The 17,191-nt window shown below is 31.8% G+C and overlaps 1 protein-coding gene and 1 pseudogene across 3 annotated transcripts; one reads left to right on the top strand and one right to left on the bottom strand.

The window, feature by feature from the left end:
* The first annotated feature begins 281 nt into the window (after nt 1-281).
* Nucleotides 282-2,908, top strand: LOC100527908 (uncharacterized). Of its 3 annotated transcripts, none has more exons than XM_006605260.4 (3): nt 282-430; nt 615-807; nt 2,410-2,908. In XM_006605260.4, the coding sequence occupies exons 2-3, from the start codon at nt 616-618 to the stop codon at nt 2,767-2,769; spliced, it is 552 nt and encodes a 183-aa protein (XP_006605323.1). In that variant the 5' UTR covers nt 282-430; nt 615; the 3' UTR covers nt 2,770-2,908.
* Nucleotides 2,909-4,307: 1,399 nt separating this feature from the next.
* LOC100814346 (2-methyl-6-phytyl-1,4-hydroquinone methyltransferase, chloroplastic-like) lies at nt 4,308-10,663 on the bottom strand (annotated as a pseudogene).
* Between the last annotated feature and the right edge of the window lie 6,528 nt (nt 10,664-17,191).

The raw sequence follows: 17,191 nt of genomic DNA, 5'->3' as shown, positions 1-17,191 counted from the left end.
AATTTTTAAAACAAGTTCTTAATTTTTTTTTTCTAAAAGGTGGTTTTTTTAGAAAAAAGGTGATATTTTAAAAAGAAGATAGGAGTTTTTTCTAATCGAAATTGTTTTTTAAGAAACAGTAGACAAATACATAAAAATAGAAAACTGCTTATCTATTTAAAAAAAAGTTTTTAAAGAAAAACTTAAACAAAGAGGCCCAATAAGTAAAAGTTTAAAAACTTGGTCATAGCTGACGTGTCGGGCCACTCACCCTCTTGAATACCATGAAGGAAGCCTCAATGTTTTTAATTGTTTTTTGTTTATATTCGTTCCATTCTGAAAAGTAAAAAAATACAAAACAAAAATTGAAAATTCCAAGTTGGGGTTCTCACGATTTCGATTCACCCTTTCTCCCACACACTCCGATTCTCCTTGTAAACAGCGGTGCCAGGTTCGATCTTTGCGTTCTTCATGTTTTTTTTTGCACGTTTTATCGATCTGCTAACTTGACATTTGATCCAACGCAAGTTCGTTGCTTTTTTGATTGAAAATCAGATTTTGAGATACCCTTTGTGTTCCCAATTAATGGGTTTTTTCTGGTGATTGTATGGGTGTTAATTTAGAAGTTGATATAGGATGGGGGCAATGATGTCGAGATTCTGGTTCATGTTATTCCCTGCAAAAGAGTATAAGATTGTTGTTGTTGGATTGGATAACGCTGGAAAAACCACTACCCTTTATAAATTGCATCTGGGTGAGGTTGTAACTACCAACCCTACTGTTGGTAGCAACGTCGAAGAGCTCGTCTACAAGAATATACGATTTGAGGTCCCTTCACTTATCACTCTACTACTTTATTTATTCATTCATTTTGTTTTAAGGTGTTGATCTTGCTTCAAGGGATTAATGTTTTTTTTTTTTTGTTGCTGAATATATGTGCGATATGAGGACTTGTCTCTTAGTCTTTCATTGGAGTTTTTTAGCAAATGATAGGCTCTAAACAGTTAAATTTATCAGCACTCAAATTTAATTTTTGAGCATCCGACAATCATAAAACATACAGAACATAGCTTTTTTATTTCTGCCTTAATGTTTGTTAGGTTTTGGTGAAAATTGTGTTTTCATGCTCCTGGGACCAAACATGGAACTTTGTCCTGGACATTGTATACTTCTCGTTGTGTCTCTATTTTCTGAGTGTGTTTGGATGAGAATTTTCAAACTTAATTTTGAATGTTCTTGATTTTGTAAATATGATTTTGGAGTGAAATGATTGTCATAAAGGTAATGTTCAAACTTCAACTGCCTGTTTGAATAGACTTCATCAAATGCTTGCCCAATGGTATTACAAGATCAGCATGTTCTCATCCAACCTGTTTGTGTATAATTACCACTTTTATATGTGTAACAGCAACAAAGTCCTTTCCCATTACATTGGCATTGGGTCAACTACTTGGATCATATAAGGCCATAAAGTTCTGTCACGTATTAAGTGCAAAGTAAGCCATTTACTTGTAGATGTCTCCCAATTGGGTTTGATGAGTAATTATCTTCAGTCTCCCTTGAACTATTAGACTATCTTCCATTGGCCAACCTTCCTTACTGCCCTACTGTAGGTCTTCCCCACATATGTCCAAATCATCTAAGACAAAGTTTTAGCATTTTTTCTACAATGGGAGCTACCCCAACTTTCTCTCTAATGATTGTATTCCTAGTTCTATCTTGTCTTGTGTAACTACATATCCATCGCATTATTCTCATTTTTGGCAATATTAAACTTGCTCATTCATCCTAATAATGATATATAAATGGTATTAAATTATGGAGATCATGGTTTTTTTATTCACTGCAAAAGTGACATGTCAAAACTGTGATTTGGAGTGCAAAATTGATTATTCACAATTTTGCCAAACATGTTGGCACAATAAATGAAGTTTATTTGTATAAACTGAACAAGCTTTTAAGGATGCAAATGGTTTTCAAAATACAGGCTAATGCTTGGCTACCCTTGATTCTCTACAACTCCAACCACAATTTTAGTGATGTTGAATGTTAGGATTCTGTCTGAACATGGGATAATCACATTAATATATTCTTTACTTTGTCTTGGTAACAAGTGTTTTTGGGAGAGCACAATGGCATCAATCAATTCACGTAGAAAGAAAATACTTGATAATATTTTTCTTGTGAGAAAACAGGGAGGGTGCCAGAAGTTGGTAGAATTTATTTCTATTTCTTTAGATATTGGTGTAGGCAGGCACTTTAAACCTTTTTGAGTCCTTTGTTTGCTTCCTGGTGAAAGGATGGATCTGGTTTGCATAACAATCCACATGAATGTTTTAAACAACATTTGGTATTTGGTATGAATATTTCGAAGCTTTACTACTGTGCAGGATTCAAACATTACTCATTACATTTTGTCATTTATTTCAGGTCTGGGATCTTGGTGGACAAGAAAGATTGAGGACATCATGGGCAACATATTACCGAGGAACGCATGCTGTTATTGTGGTGATAGACAGCAGTGATAGAGCCAGGATCTCTATCATAAAGGATGAACTTTTTAGGTTGTTGGGGCATGAAGATTTACAACATTCTGTTATTCTTGTCTTCGCTAATAAACAAGATATCAAGGATGCTATGACTCCTGCTGAGATCACTGATGCACTATCCCTTCACAGCATCAAGGATCATGATTGGCATATACAAGCTTGCTGTGCCCTATCAGGAGAAGGGTTGTATGATGGTCTTGGATGGATTGCTCAGCGAGTAACTGGCAAAGCCCCAACATGATGTTGTGTTGCTGAAAACCTGGGATGAGATTCATTTTTCATGTATTGAATTTATATGACGAGGGACAAAAACTCTATGTATCATTTATACTTCTAAGAGTCAAGCAAAGATAATGTGTTTGATTTGCTATGAGGAAAAAGATTATTCAATAATCTGATTAAGACACATTTTTTTTATCCTCAGATCTAGTTTATTATTCAGGTTAGATGAAAGCATGAGAGGAGTGAATTTAATCATATAATTTCAATTTATGGTTAAGATTAGAATTATTTAAAACAATTTTGGTCATTCATATATAGTTTGTATGGTTAATTTTCTTATTTTCATAAGATATGCTCTCGCGTGGGTGTGCGGGTGTGTTTGATGGAAGTTATTTTAATATCACAATTATTTGTTATTGTTTGGTTTGAAATCTTTATAAAAATATAAAGAATTTATCCAAGTTTTGTTTTTTCCCTAATTGCTATAACAAGAAGCTTCTGTACTGCACCTACTGTGAAGTCGTCAGATGCTGCTTCCCACATAACTCCGGCCTATTATTCAACCCTCGTATTTTCTCAGTCTATTTGTTTAATTGATGCAATGAAAGATTGCTCTAAACTTACAATAATGTAATTTACGGTACAAGGTACAAAACTGCAATCATGTAAATGAATTTAAGCTAATCAATTATGATCAAGACACAAGACTCATATTTAACTCTAAAAGCTTAGAGAGTACTTGTTAAAAATATTGATCTCTTTCAGTAGAAAACAGAGTCTGCATATAAATGACTCTGAAATGTAAGAGTCTCCGAAAGTAAAGCTTTTGGGGTCACATGATCCAGACTTGTTTGCAAAATTATTCAATTTATATGGTAAATGGGGTTTCGTTCAAGGATTTTTTTTATTTAAAAAAGAACACGTTCCCAGAAAAAATAAGTGTGTAGATAAGAATGGAGATGTCTATCACAAGAACGGTTCTCTTAACAAATTAAATTCATGGTTTACACTAATAACGATGAAAGAAATCCAAGTTCACTTTTAAAATTGAATTAGGCAAAAGCTAATATGCTTCTGCAATGAACAATATTTTAAGACCGTGTAAATAAATAAATAAAACTCATCAAAACATATTTCTCTTTTTAGAGAGATCACCAAAAAAACTTAAAATAATCATTGAATATAAATTAGCTAAAATAATCGTTTTTTAATGTAGTCAATACTCTGTCTTCGGTGTCTTATCCGTAGGTAAAAGGAGCACAATGTTTTGTTGATTCCTCCAGACATAGCTCACGAATGCTGAGGCAGCCAGGCACATGGTCTATTTATGTCTACTAAAGGCTTAGCATGATAACATATTATAAACATATTAAATTTGGCATAACTGCTATAAGCCTATAAGCATGCCATCCCTTCCAATTAAACAACTGAAGCTAGCTAGTGCAACAAAGCAAAATTAATGGTTTAGATGCAAAAATTTCATCCCTGATACGTTGGCAAGATGGAAACATGCAAGAAAGAATCTTATCTTATCTTACCATAATAGTTTTTTTTATTGATGTACAAGTAAAAAATAATTGGCCATCATATACCCCAACTTCATTCTCCAATCTTAGATGGGCAAGCCCTTTGGAACAATTTTGTCCTTGATCCACATGTAAATTGAAACTAGTACATAGTAAGTAGCTGCAATTGTACCAAGAAGGATCCGCGAGAGAAGCAACTGGATTTACTGGTTTCATTACATCCTCTGCCTTAGGACCAAGCTGCACAAAGACATGCACAATCACACTTCAAAAAAGTAGGGAAAACAAGCTTCCAAACAAAGTAATACACTTCTTGGCTAACATTGCCTTGTATAGTATTCATTGTATATAACATCTTAGAGTGTATATAATAGTAGATTCAATGTCGTAATGCTGGTTGCTAAAGAAAATGTATGTGGCTACAAAAATCTCCAGAGCTACATCATTAGGTACCTAAAGTAATAGGCATAAGGGAGTTTTTAGAAGAGTTTGTAGAGAGCTTATTTGATCTTGTTAAAAAACTTATAATTTCAATAAGTTTTTTTTATGTAACTTAATTATCCTTAAAGTTTTGTGAGGTTACACGATTTTTTTTTTTACAAGAACCTTTAATATTTTTCAAAACAATTAAGTATATATAAATGGTGTATAAGTAGCGTCAGTGTAATGTTTTTTTTTTTAAAAAAATAATTAAGGGAGTTGATATAAGAATAAAAAGAATAGGAAGTATTTATGTAATTTCACGAAACCTTAAGGGCAGTTAGTATAATTTACTTCTTATAAAAAATGGACTCTTTTTAGGATGCAACTTATTTTGTGGTAAAATTGTGGGTTAATTAAGTTTTTAGTACTTCAACTTTTCTAAATTTCAATTTTTAATCCCTCAATTTTTTTATACAATTTTTAGTCATTCATTAATTTTTTGTCAACAATTTTAGTCTTTTGTTAATTTTCAATCAACAATTTTAGTCCTTTTAAATTTTTTTGCCTAATTTTAATCCTTTGTTTTTTTATTGCTCAAAATTAATTATTATTTTTCCAATTTTTGGTCTCTTGTTTATTTTATATTTAAGATTATTTTTTAGCAAAAAAAATAAATGAGGGACTAAAAATGGATAAAAAAATTTAGAGGAACTAAAAACTATAACAAAAAATTAATGAGACTAAAAATTGTCATAAATATTTTGAGGGGCAAAAATACAAAAAAGTTGAGGGATTAAAAATTAAATTAACCTTAAAATTTACTATGTAAAAATAATAGTTTATTTTAATTAAAGTGTATATCTAAAGCACCAAAGTCATTGGCTCATTGCTTCACATTGTTACCTAACAGCCTTAATTTGATCACATATATTGATTGAGAGAATCAAATTGATTCTCTTGAGTAATAGTGTAAAAGCATCTTTAGTGGGAGATTTCAAATTGAGATTTTAAATCAATTTTTGGTAGATTTTGCATCGTCACCTAGAGTTGAAGATTTCTTCCATTTTTTTCTTTAGTGAAATTTTATTTTGGGATCTTAGATAATTTTTAGTAGGTCTAAAAGGAACTTTACTTTTAAGTGTTTCATTTAAATATTTATTAAATTAAATATAATTAATTAAGTAATTAAATTTAATTAATAAAAATATTAAGGAGAAAATTTATAAATATTAAGATATAGGAAAATGAGCATAAATTTAATTTTTATTAATGACTAAATGTTAAACAAATGAAAAATACATAAATTTGATAATAAAAAAATGCAACACATTAATGCCAAAGAATTTTTTTTATTGTTGTGATTCTAATGTTCCTAAATATGTTCCACCAAATCTGTTTGAAGTTGTTAATGAATTTCTCCTGTATGCATAGCGCATCTTGTTTGCAAGTGTGTAACAGAGTCAAGATGAACACCAAGAGATACTTCAACATTTGAAATGTCATTGTCTATGTAATCATAATCAACATCGACATTACCACTTAATGTATCACATTAGTTTTTGACAATCGTGTTATGTAATATAATGTACGCCAACATTATATCCATGTTCCAAGCACACGATGGACCGCAAATGATTATGAATTTAGATTTAAGTACACTAAATGCTTGTTCCACATCCTTTCTCTTTGTTTCTTGACATTTTGTAAATAATTTTCTTCTAGGACCTTGGGGCATTGGTATGGTCTTCACAAATGTGACTCAAACATGATAATATTATTTGCAAGATAATACCCCATATTATATGAAATTCCATTATATTGTAAATTGTACTGGAGAAGCTCGACCATGCAAAATGTCATCAAACACGGATAAACACATTAATGTCATTGTTTGAACTTGCAACTCCAAAATATGCATGTCAAATTCCTAAGTCTTGTGAAACAACAATTTCAAGTATTATTGTGGGTTAGTGATGATCACTTCTACGATATTGGTCCTGCCATGCAATTGGACAATTTTTTTACTCTCAATACATGCAATCAATGGAACCTAACATACCTGGAAATCCTTGTGCATCTCCAATTTGTAGTAGCCGATTAATGTCAATTTTGTTGGGCCTTCTCAAAACTCTTGTCCAAATATCTCATTGATACTCTTACAAATTTTTGTAAGCATTAAGTTGTAGTACATTCTCCAATTCTAATGTACACATCCATACAATCGCCAGGAAATTTGTATGCCAGTGTACGAATAACTATAGTGCACTTTTACAATGGTGAAATACCCATTCTGCCAACAACATCAGGTCTCATTTGGAAATACTCATTGCGATTACTAAGAGCGTTGACAATTCGAATGAATAATTATCGCCACATTTGAAACCTACGTTAGAATTGAGTCTCTATGTATATCAAATTTTATGAGAAGTAGTCATTAATCAATTGTAGATGTTCATCTTCACAATTGCAATTAATCACTTTTCTAGGCCTTATCCGTCAACTGTTGTTGCATCACACGTAAGTAGGTCATGATTTATTCATCACTATCATCATCAAGTATTTCATAAACAATTTGTTTCCAAACTTTGTCAAAGTCATTATTTGGATCCATTGTTTGAATGAGAATGAGAAGACTATTTGAAGAAGACGTATAAGAGTAAATGAGAATTGAATAATTAAATAACAAATTATACAACGACTAGTTTTATAACGGCTACTTGTGTAACGATTAGTTTCATAAGGGCTACTTATGCAACGACTAGTTTTATAACAACTAATTATGCAATGCCTAGATTTTACCTAATTATTTTACAAAAGGCTTTATGGTATTAGAGTTACCTTTCGAACATTGTATATGTGTCTTTCATTAGAATGTTGTAGTACTTATTTTCTAATTCTTTTTCTTTAAGTGGGGTTGAAAATATTTTTTCCCCTCATTACTTCCTTCGGACCAGTCAAATCCACATGATTGATTGGTAGATATTCTTACTCATTTCCTCTTCATCTTCCTTTTGACTCATTAGTCTACAAATTTTACTGTTTAATCACAAAATTTTGTAGCCAAGGTTCACTATGCACACCTACAATCGACAAACAACGTTTTTTTCCTTTACCTTCATAGAGTCTCTTCCTCTCTCTCATCAGATCATCTCACCCACCCACCCCCTCATTTTCCCCACTTTTTTTCTTCTCTCCTCACCCACCCCTTCGTCTTCCCCACTCTTCTTCTTCTCTTCCTCTCTTTCCTCGACGCCCCTTCTTCTTCCTCTCCTCCGTGCGCCCCTTCTTCCCCCCTTCCTCTCCACCGCGGGCCCCCTGGCTTCTCCCCTTCCCCTCCCTTGCGTGCCCCTTCGTCTTCCCCCCTTCCCCTTCTCTGTGATGTTTTTCTTAAAAAAAAAAAATTGTTTCGTGGATCTCTCTGTTGCAAAGAAGATCTGATGTTGTCATTTTTTTTCATGAATCTTTTGTTGGTTTGTTTTTTTTCTTCCCACGTTTTACTGTTACCAAATGAGCAATAATTTCTTTTTTAAAATGTGGGAATCTTTAGAGTTCTTCCTCGAGAACTGAATATGTTTTATTGCTGAATCTGGAAAAAACCAAATCTTTAACTTAAGATTTATCTTAAGATCCAGTATTAAAGACAAGTTTGTTAAAACATAGAGTTGCTTGCTCTGTTAATTGTCCTTTTCTATCCATCCAGATTTAGAGACTGTTCCATCCCTTTCAATTGTTGCTTCTACAAGACTAGAGAATATAGAAAGGCAGCTGCGATGCACAACAAAAAGCACAACTCTTGATGAATGGTGACTTCACACCTGAATTTCCGATATTTACCCATCATTTCAAACTGAAAAGGTTTCATGTGACTCGGCAATTTTTCTTTTCAAAAAAGAATCTTCTGGTATTTACTGAGCTACATACACCAAATAGCATTCAAAATCCCAATCCAACTAAAAGTAAGCATTGTTATGGTTAAAGGAGAAAGCAACCCCCCCCCCCCCCCCCCCCCCAAAATAAAAAAAAAAAGACTAACAACTTCTAAGCAAACATATCTGAATTGTCAATTGTGGAATGGGAAAACTATTAATAAAAATCTATATGCCTACTTCTGAAGTACCAATTCTTTTCAACAGAGATTCTAATTTTTAACTCTCTAAGTAGCATCTTAATAACCGTTTCAAGATAACCGTGAATCTCATTTTTCTGGTGTACAAGATAATTATTCTCCTTGGTACATTTTTTTTTTGTCTGCAACATAATCTTACTGTGAACACAATATAATAAAAAAGTCCACCACAAGAATCTGAGCATGGTAATTATGTTTAGAAGGAAAATTTACATTACCTTGAGGGGAGAGTCCCCAGATAAAGGCTTGATTCCAGTCACAGAGCAACCCATGATGAGACCATGTCGTGTTACACCACGATACCATTTTGGACCAATCCTTTTCAACTTGATATCTTTGAAACCGGCCTTTTTAAACCATTCAATATACTCTTCCTCTTTGGGGAAGACCATCCACATGTCTGCAAAGAATCTAGATAACCAAAAAGTTGGGTATACAGGACCTATGATACATGCTTTGCCTCCTATTTTCAGCACTCTGTATGCTTCCTTAATGCCACGCTGTGGGTCAGGCCAGTATTCAATACTGAAGAACATCATCATATAAGATTGGCCATTTTGTAAAAGATGCCAACATACTATCATGAAGAGCGGGACTAGTTTTATTTTTTTATTTTATTTTATTTGACTAATGATCATGAAGTTTAAGATTTAGTTATCATTAAAGATACTAGCTATTATGATTCATGAATGAAGGTTAATATTTTATATTTTGTTGGTCTAATGATCATAAGACTAAGAGTTAGTCATAGTCCATCTTATAAAAGCCCAATTTAATTGGCATCGACTATCCATTATTCTATTATAAATGTCACTAAAACTAGTAACAGTTTAAATGCAAAATTTACATTAATCATCCATCGAGCATGACTTATAGTTCCAAACTCCAAATCCATGCCAGAGAACTCATAACATTAACTTAAAACAGTGAAGTTAACTCGCTAACACAACCAAATCTTAATTGCAGTAACAAAATTCTTCAAAAGAAAGAAATTGACACCACATGTTACCTTCCAGCAGAAATATATCTATCAGCACAATCAGTTGGAAATGGAAGATCTTCCGCATCACCCTCAATTATCTTGCATTCTTTCAAGGGTTCCTTCTTGTTCTTGGTGGCCTTGGCCAGCTGGTGAGGGGACTGGTCAATAATTGTAACATTTTTAGCATCCACATGCTTCACTATACCAAGAGTGGTGAATGCAGTTCCTCCCTCAACATCCACCACTCTCATTTTACGGTCATAGATATCAACAGGTTCCAATGCCTCATCTCTCATGTCTTCAGTCCAGTGGCAAGGGTTTATGACATGATCATACACAATAGTAGCCAAAAACCTGTAGAACCAAAATCCCTCCTTGAATCCAGGTTGAGAAGCAGGACTCAATGATGAGATGCTGCATCTGGGTACCACGCATTTGATACCATAGGACACAACACTCTTCTTGAAGAAACACCTCTTGTGAAAGTTAAGACCAATTGAGCCTAACCCAGATGGAGCTAAGCCACTACCACTAGTGAGCTTTGTACTTTCAGCACCACTTAGCATTAAGTAGGCCATGAAGTGACAACAATGAGAAAAGTTGGAGAAATACTATGGACTATGGTTCAATGTAGTTTATATCATCGAAAAAACAAGACAAGGATGGTTTGTAGATTGAAAGTGACTTGGAAAATGGTAACGCTTATTAAGGATTATGCAGTGAAAGATCAAGACACGGAACTTGGTGCTGCTGCAATGAATAAGTGGATAGGCACCACATAACAGAAGCTTGCGCTCGTAAGTTTTTTCCTGGCACTACTTGTTACTCTCTTGTTCCATTCACCACTGAACCGTTGCCAACGCTTGAAAGCGCAATTTCTTGGATTTTTCTTTTCTTTTCTGTTTTTGGTACAGTTAATAAGCACAGCCAATGTTTTAAGTCACCATGCTTGATACTTTTTTTAAAAAATAATTAAGGTATTCCTAATCAATACCTTTACAACATTGACTAAAAAATTAAAAGAAAAATGTTTGGTGTAAATTATAGGAGCGTAAAACATAATTTTCCATCTTTTAACAAAAACATTTCTATTTTAAATTCTTAACCATTGTGGTTAGCCAAAAAAATTATGAATAAATGCAACTAATTGGTGCAGCCATAATAACGCGATTGCAGATTGTAGACCACAATTTAAAGCACCAGCGAGCAGAGACTAACAAGGGAAAACAGGAACGCTGCTAGAAAACATGTTCTTTTGATCACGGTCATGATTGTTGGGTTAAATTTTTGTTTAAATCACTAGTATTTTACCCTGTACACTATATAGAACAAATGTTTATTTTTATATAAGTAGAATTTATAATAAATAAATAATTTTGAATATATAAATTATATTTTAGATTTATGATAAATAATTTATATTGTAATATAAGATTATTTTTTTCTATTGGTAAATTCTTTTAAAAGAAATATTGAAATTCAATTTATAACTAAAGATGAAATAATAGATTGAAAGAGATAAAATATTAAAAAACTAAAAATACTCTCCTTCAGAAAGAATTCTTAAAAACACTTTTGTTGAAGAATAACTTTTAAAAATATTCTCATTCTTTATTCTAATTTATATATAAAAAAGTATTTGCTCTCTTTATTTAATAAAGTTCATATAAATTTTATTTAATAGTATAAAAAATATATAATGTTAATTATGGACAAATCTACCTTAGATGGTTTGGGGTATCTATCCCCACAAGATTTTTCTTCTACTTCTTAATATAGCCCTGTAATTTAAAATATAGTTAAAAAAAGTTATAATATAAGTATCATCCTCACTCATTTATATATGAAAATATTGTCTCTGCAACTTAAATTTTTTTTATCCGTCACTTATATTAATGTTTCTGTGACATACTAAACATATCTCCACATGATCACATCTTTTGAGGCATAAGCCGTAAAAATAACTATTAAGGAGAATTAATAAAAAAAATTGTAAATGAGTTTATTTATAAAAATCTAAAGCTTTAACTTCTTAATGAAATGTTAGGAAGAAATTACTTACTAATTTAATTTCTATTTTTATAATGGACGGAACTAATACACATGATAGCTCTGACAAGCCTAGATATTATGAAAACTGTAGGTCGTAAGTGTTGACCGAAAGTCAATATTAGTAAGATAACTAACCTATACATGAAATTAGTAAATCATATCTTAGGCCCTACCATTATACTAAGACAACATATAATTTCTCGTAATCTACCTTAGGCCCTAAGAAAATAAAGTCACTTTGATGTTTATATACATATCACTATAGTCACTATAACATGTATTCATTTAATATATCATATCACTGATGAAATTTTTTATTAATTTACTAGACTGTCTTAAATCATCTTCATCGCATGATTGGGAAGTAACAGGATACTGGAAGCAGTATTGCTACCAAAGCAATTGCCTTTGTAGTCGCGAACGGACGGGTTGCTTCCTTGGTCCAATTGCTAGTTGAAGCAACATTGCTTTACATTATTAAATTAATAAAAAAAAGAACATATATAATTATTTTAAGTTGTTTGTCACTAATAAAAACATTACTTTGAGATTAAAAAAAAACATTGTTGGTAGGACCCATGAGAAGCAATTAAAAGAGTTGTTCTATTGTAGAAATTTGTTGTTAAAGTTGCTTGTATTGAAAAAAATAAAAATAAGTAATGTGTACACACGAATCTTATCGAAAATAACTAGTTAGTTGATGCAACATGAACTTCCTTGATAGGTACTTTACCCATTAAGTTTTCCCTATCCAACTTTTACCTTGATGGAGAATTTAAAATTTTTTAGAAAATTCAACTACATAACATTTTAATTGTCTTAATTTAAATTTATTTTATTTTGTAAATATTTTATTTGGATAAAATAATTCAATTTCTTGTATTTTAATTTTTTTATTTAGATGAAATAATTCAATTTCAATAAAATTCAAATTTTCACTTTTAAATATTTATTTTTTAAAAAACTTGTTGATAGCATCCCTTGAAAATATAAAACAGTCCGTAGTAGCATAACACGCCTTTCTCACTTTGGCACCTTCGTTCTTCTCACATAAACACTGCCTATAAATAAAACCCTCTCTGCAACAACATAGTTTCATTTCATTATTTTTTTCCCCCCAGTCATGACTCGCTCATTGTTCCTATGCTCACTCTTCATCCTCGCTGTCACCACCTTTTACTCATCCACCGCTGCTCTTATCCTAACCCTCGTCAACAACTGCAACTACATCGTGTGGCCCGCCATCTAGCCTAACGCCGGCCATCCCGTCCTCGCCGCCGGCGGCCTCACCCTCACCCACCAATCCATCCCCATCCCGGATGCCCACTGGTCCGATCGCATCTAGGCCTACAGCGGCTGCGCCTACTTCGGCACCGTCTTTTCCTGCGCCAGCGGAGACTGCAGCGGCCGCCTCCAATGTAACGGCGCCAACGATACCCCCGGCACAAGGTGTGAGAGAGAGAACAAAGGGACCTATGGTACGTGTAAGAGGAAAAAAGTTCAAATTCTTACTATTAAAGTGAAATTTCAATTTTTTAAATTTTTTGAAATTTTATATTCAAACAAATAAATTATGACAGGAGTATTTTAAATTCACTAAAAAGGAATATTTTAGACAAATTCACAATCTTCTTTAGACAAGTCAACATCCCTCTTCCCATTAGTCAACAATCAACCTCAGATTCATCGGCAGTTCATTCCTAATTTGTCACCACATTCATTTCAGAGAGATCAATTGTCAAGTAAAACTTTTTACTATCATTTTTTTAAAAATATTAGCAAGTGTCAGCATTTTAAGAAACCGGCAAGCAGCAACAGCTCCGGAACAAGAATTGTTGGCTTAACCATAGCAACATCAGGCAGACCGAAAATCTACTCCAGCTAGTCTAGTACTATCTATTTTGTCAATAACAATTATCTTTTCATGATAATGAAAAGCCGACATAATAATAAAGTTGAGGAAAAGTTCATCCCAATGAGAATTTGAACAGATTCTATTATAGTATTCTTCAATGCACATATTATATGCATGTGACTGAACAAAATGGCCACAAAATAAGTTGAAGGCAGGCGTTACAATCTTCAGCAAACAAAATATGGTTAAGATTCATCCTGCAAATTCAGTGATAGCAATTAGCTAATCCCAATTTGACTGTTTCACAGCATCTCTAAGCTCTTGGTGGTCGATTTTACTTGAGTATCCCTAGCCTGGCTCCAATATCAAAATATGGTGTAAACGTGGATCCCCAAAAGAGCTAGTGAGTATTAGTCAAAGGCAATAATCATAAAAGAGCCAGGAAAAAAATTACTAAAACATAGGAAAAGCGTAGAGCATCACGATCTTAGTGCAAAATTAGAATAAGGACAAAGAATTTAGCTTATTAGGCGGTTGGAATGGTCTAAGGAGACCTATCATCTGTTGTTAGCTGTACACTTTTATATAATGCTCAATGATGAAGATAAGATTGTTGCTGAAAATATAACACATTGAATTGATAAGCTAGGTATCTTAAGAGAGGCAACTCCAGTCCACAACAGCCATATGAATTAACAATTTTTTCAAAAAGTATGTATGAGTTTACATAAAGCAAAAAGGAAGATAGAAAGTTTGCACTGTGCAGCAACATGCCAAGGTTAATTATTGAAGAAAATGTCTTGGAAGGAAATTGATGATTTCAAGTTACCTCAACAGTTAACAGAAGGTGTCCCACATACCACATTCAAGTGTGATATAGTTAATACATATTCGTGATGAGGACAAATGGTAAAGTAGACCAAGGCAATCATAACGAAGATGAAGGCTTTATTCAAGAAAGGCTACAATTGTTTGACTCCAGAAATGACACGGACTTAATTAACAAATCCTTCATCACGCTCTATGCCTGAATCTGTGGCTAGGCCATGTTGGCCTGGTAATAGTGGCAAGTGCAGCATCAGTTACAGTTGCATGTTTTAATTTTTAGCTTATGTGCATATATTTTAATTTGTACAATTCTTCAATTATTCAAATTAAGTATCTCATAGCAAAATTTCACCTAATAATAAACAAAAGTGTAACGGAGACATCGTACATGTCATTAATTTGTATAAATCAGCAAAAGAAAAAATGTATAAAATACTCAAATAAAAACAAAAAAAGTACAAAATGTATTTATATACTTTTTCCACCATCAAATACATAAATCAACTAACATAAAATTAAATTACAGGATGTCAAGTATGAGTCTTAAATATTCAGCTATATTAATGAGATGAACTCTATCACCCATGATAATTCTTGTTTTTCATGAAAAAATATTATAATCTATATTAAAAAAAGTTATATACTTTTTCTTTTGCAATTCTATGGATCACTGGTAGGTTAACCTATCCCACTTAAGACATGATATAAAACTAGCCAAATCAGGTTGGCTTGCTTTCTCATCTCTACGTGGTCCAGTAATTACAATATTATATTCCCATCCTTACTTTTACACCGGAAAAAAAACTCAAACTCAATTTCAAAAGTTATAACAATATTTTAGGTTAAAGTTAGGTCCAGTCAGATAAACACTAACAAAATCCAATTTAATTGGTTGCCTAATGAATGCATTTATTGTTAAGATTCGTAAGTGTCACGCCTGGTTTTTCTCCGTTGACCATGAAGAGGACCATTGCCCACCTCACACGCCATGCCCCATCGTAACAACTAATCTCCCTCTTCACATTAAGATGGCTTTATATACGCCAACAACATTAACAATACACTTTATTTATTTATTTATTATTGAATAAAATTCATTAAATAAAAATCCATTCATATTATATGTGACATTGTCCAATTGGTGGGATTCGGCACAAGAGCAACTTCTTGGTAAATTAATGTCCTTTTACCGTACCACCTGCAAGACGGAAATTCAAACGGTTTAATATAACAGTGTATAACGGATAAAGAAAAGACAAAAACGGGATTTTTTTTTTTAAAATGAAAAGGGCAAAAATCCCGACCATACTAGAAACCGGAAGGGAATGCTGTTCAACAAGATTATGCCAAAACAACTTTATACAATAAGGAATTAACGAACAATAAAGATTCTAAATTGTTTACCCCAGTTTGATAAAATGTTTTGTGATTGATTGACACCAATTAAGTCTTTTAGATTTAAATAAAATTTTAGTACTTTTATTTTTTAAAATTTAAAAATTTTATTTTTTATTTTAAAATAGAGATATTTTATTTTCGTATTTTTAAAAATCTACAATTTAGTCTATTTATTTTAAAATAGAAATATTTGATCTTCTAATTTTATAAAATCTACAATTTTAGTTCTTCCATCGAATTCAAAAAAGTGTTAATTATTAATAATATCTTAACGTGATCCAAATTTAATAACGTGAAATGAAATTATTTGTTTAATTTATGTTATAGTTAATATTAATCTATTAATTATTAATACTTTTAGTTTGATAGAATAATCAATATCACAGGTTGTAAAAGTGAACAACTAAATATTTCTATTTTAAAGTAAGAGAACTAAAATAGAAAAATTAAAATTATATTTTAATTAAATTTTTTATATATAATCAAAAACAAATTTTTGCATGGAAAATTACACACAAATATATGTTTTGGTTGTGTTGAGTAATACAATATATAATTGAAAACAAGTTTTCATTATATTGTAAGATGAAAGTGTCAGTTTTCATTACTCAATAAAATAACATGTTTTTATGATATTTTTTTGGGGGTAAAAGAGTGAAAAAATCATTATTCAAGATATTTTTTTAAAATCACCATATTATTAGTATCAATATTTATTGGGTTTGTTGATAATTAATATTTGACTAAAAACTTGTTGATTATCTTTGATGAAATTTTTTCTCTTGATCAATTTTTTATTCATAATACTCAAATTTAAGAACTTATATGAATTTTATTTGTTGAACACATATTAACAAAGTATTAGTCAATATATTCTAATCTACTCCCTTATTCCCATTACTTATGGTGTTTTTTTGCATATGTAATAATTAAAGACATGGAATAGGAGGTTTACAACAACTCATATGCTCTATTCAACCAATAGATCATTTCAATCTTTTTTATGTTTAAGTTTGATGTACATGCATTAAAAAAAATTAATGGGACTACCATACTATTATATTTTGGACTAAAATGTCTATATTTAATATCTTGATCTTTATACTTATACAACTATTTTTTTTTATCACAAGTGAATTTATCTGTTTTATGTTGCAGAGACTAGGTTCAAGTTCAAAATACCTTATTTTTAGGATCCGTTTGGTATATGAGAAATTGAAGAGAAGTAAAGAAGAAAAAGTATAAATAAAA

The sequence above is a fragment of the Glycine max genome, chromosome 20 (assembly GCF_000004515.6).
Source record: "Glycine max cultivar Williams 82 chromosome 20, Glycine_max_v4.0, whole genome shotgun sequence".
Classification (NCBI taxonomy): domain Eukaryota; kingdom Viridiplantae; phylum Streptophyta; class Magnoliopsida; order Fabales; family Fabaceae; genus Glycine; species Glycine max.
Note: the sequence above shows the minus strand (reverse complement) of the source record. Positions and strands in the feature narration are given on the sequence as shown.

What these genes read in the sequence shown, in the direction of transcription:
- LOC100527908 (XM_006605260.4), top strand. Translation starts at nt 616, where the DNA reads ATGGGGGCAATGATGTCGAGATTCTGGTTCATGTTATTCCCTGCAAAA. An exon ending in ACAAGAATATACGATTTGAG is followed by an intron (nt 808 to 2,409) that starts GTCCCTTCACTT and finishes CATTTATTTCAG; the next exon opens with GTCTGGGATCTTGGTGGACA.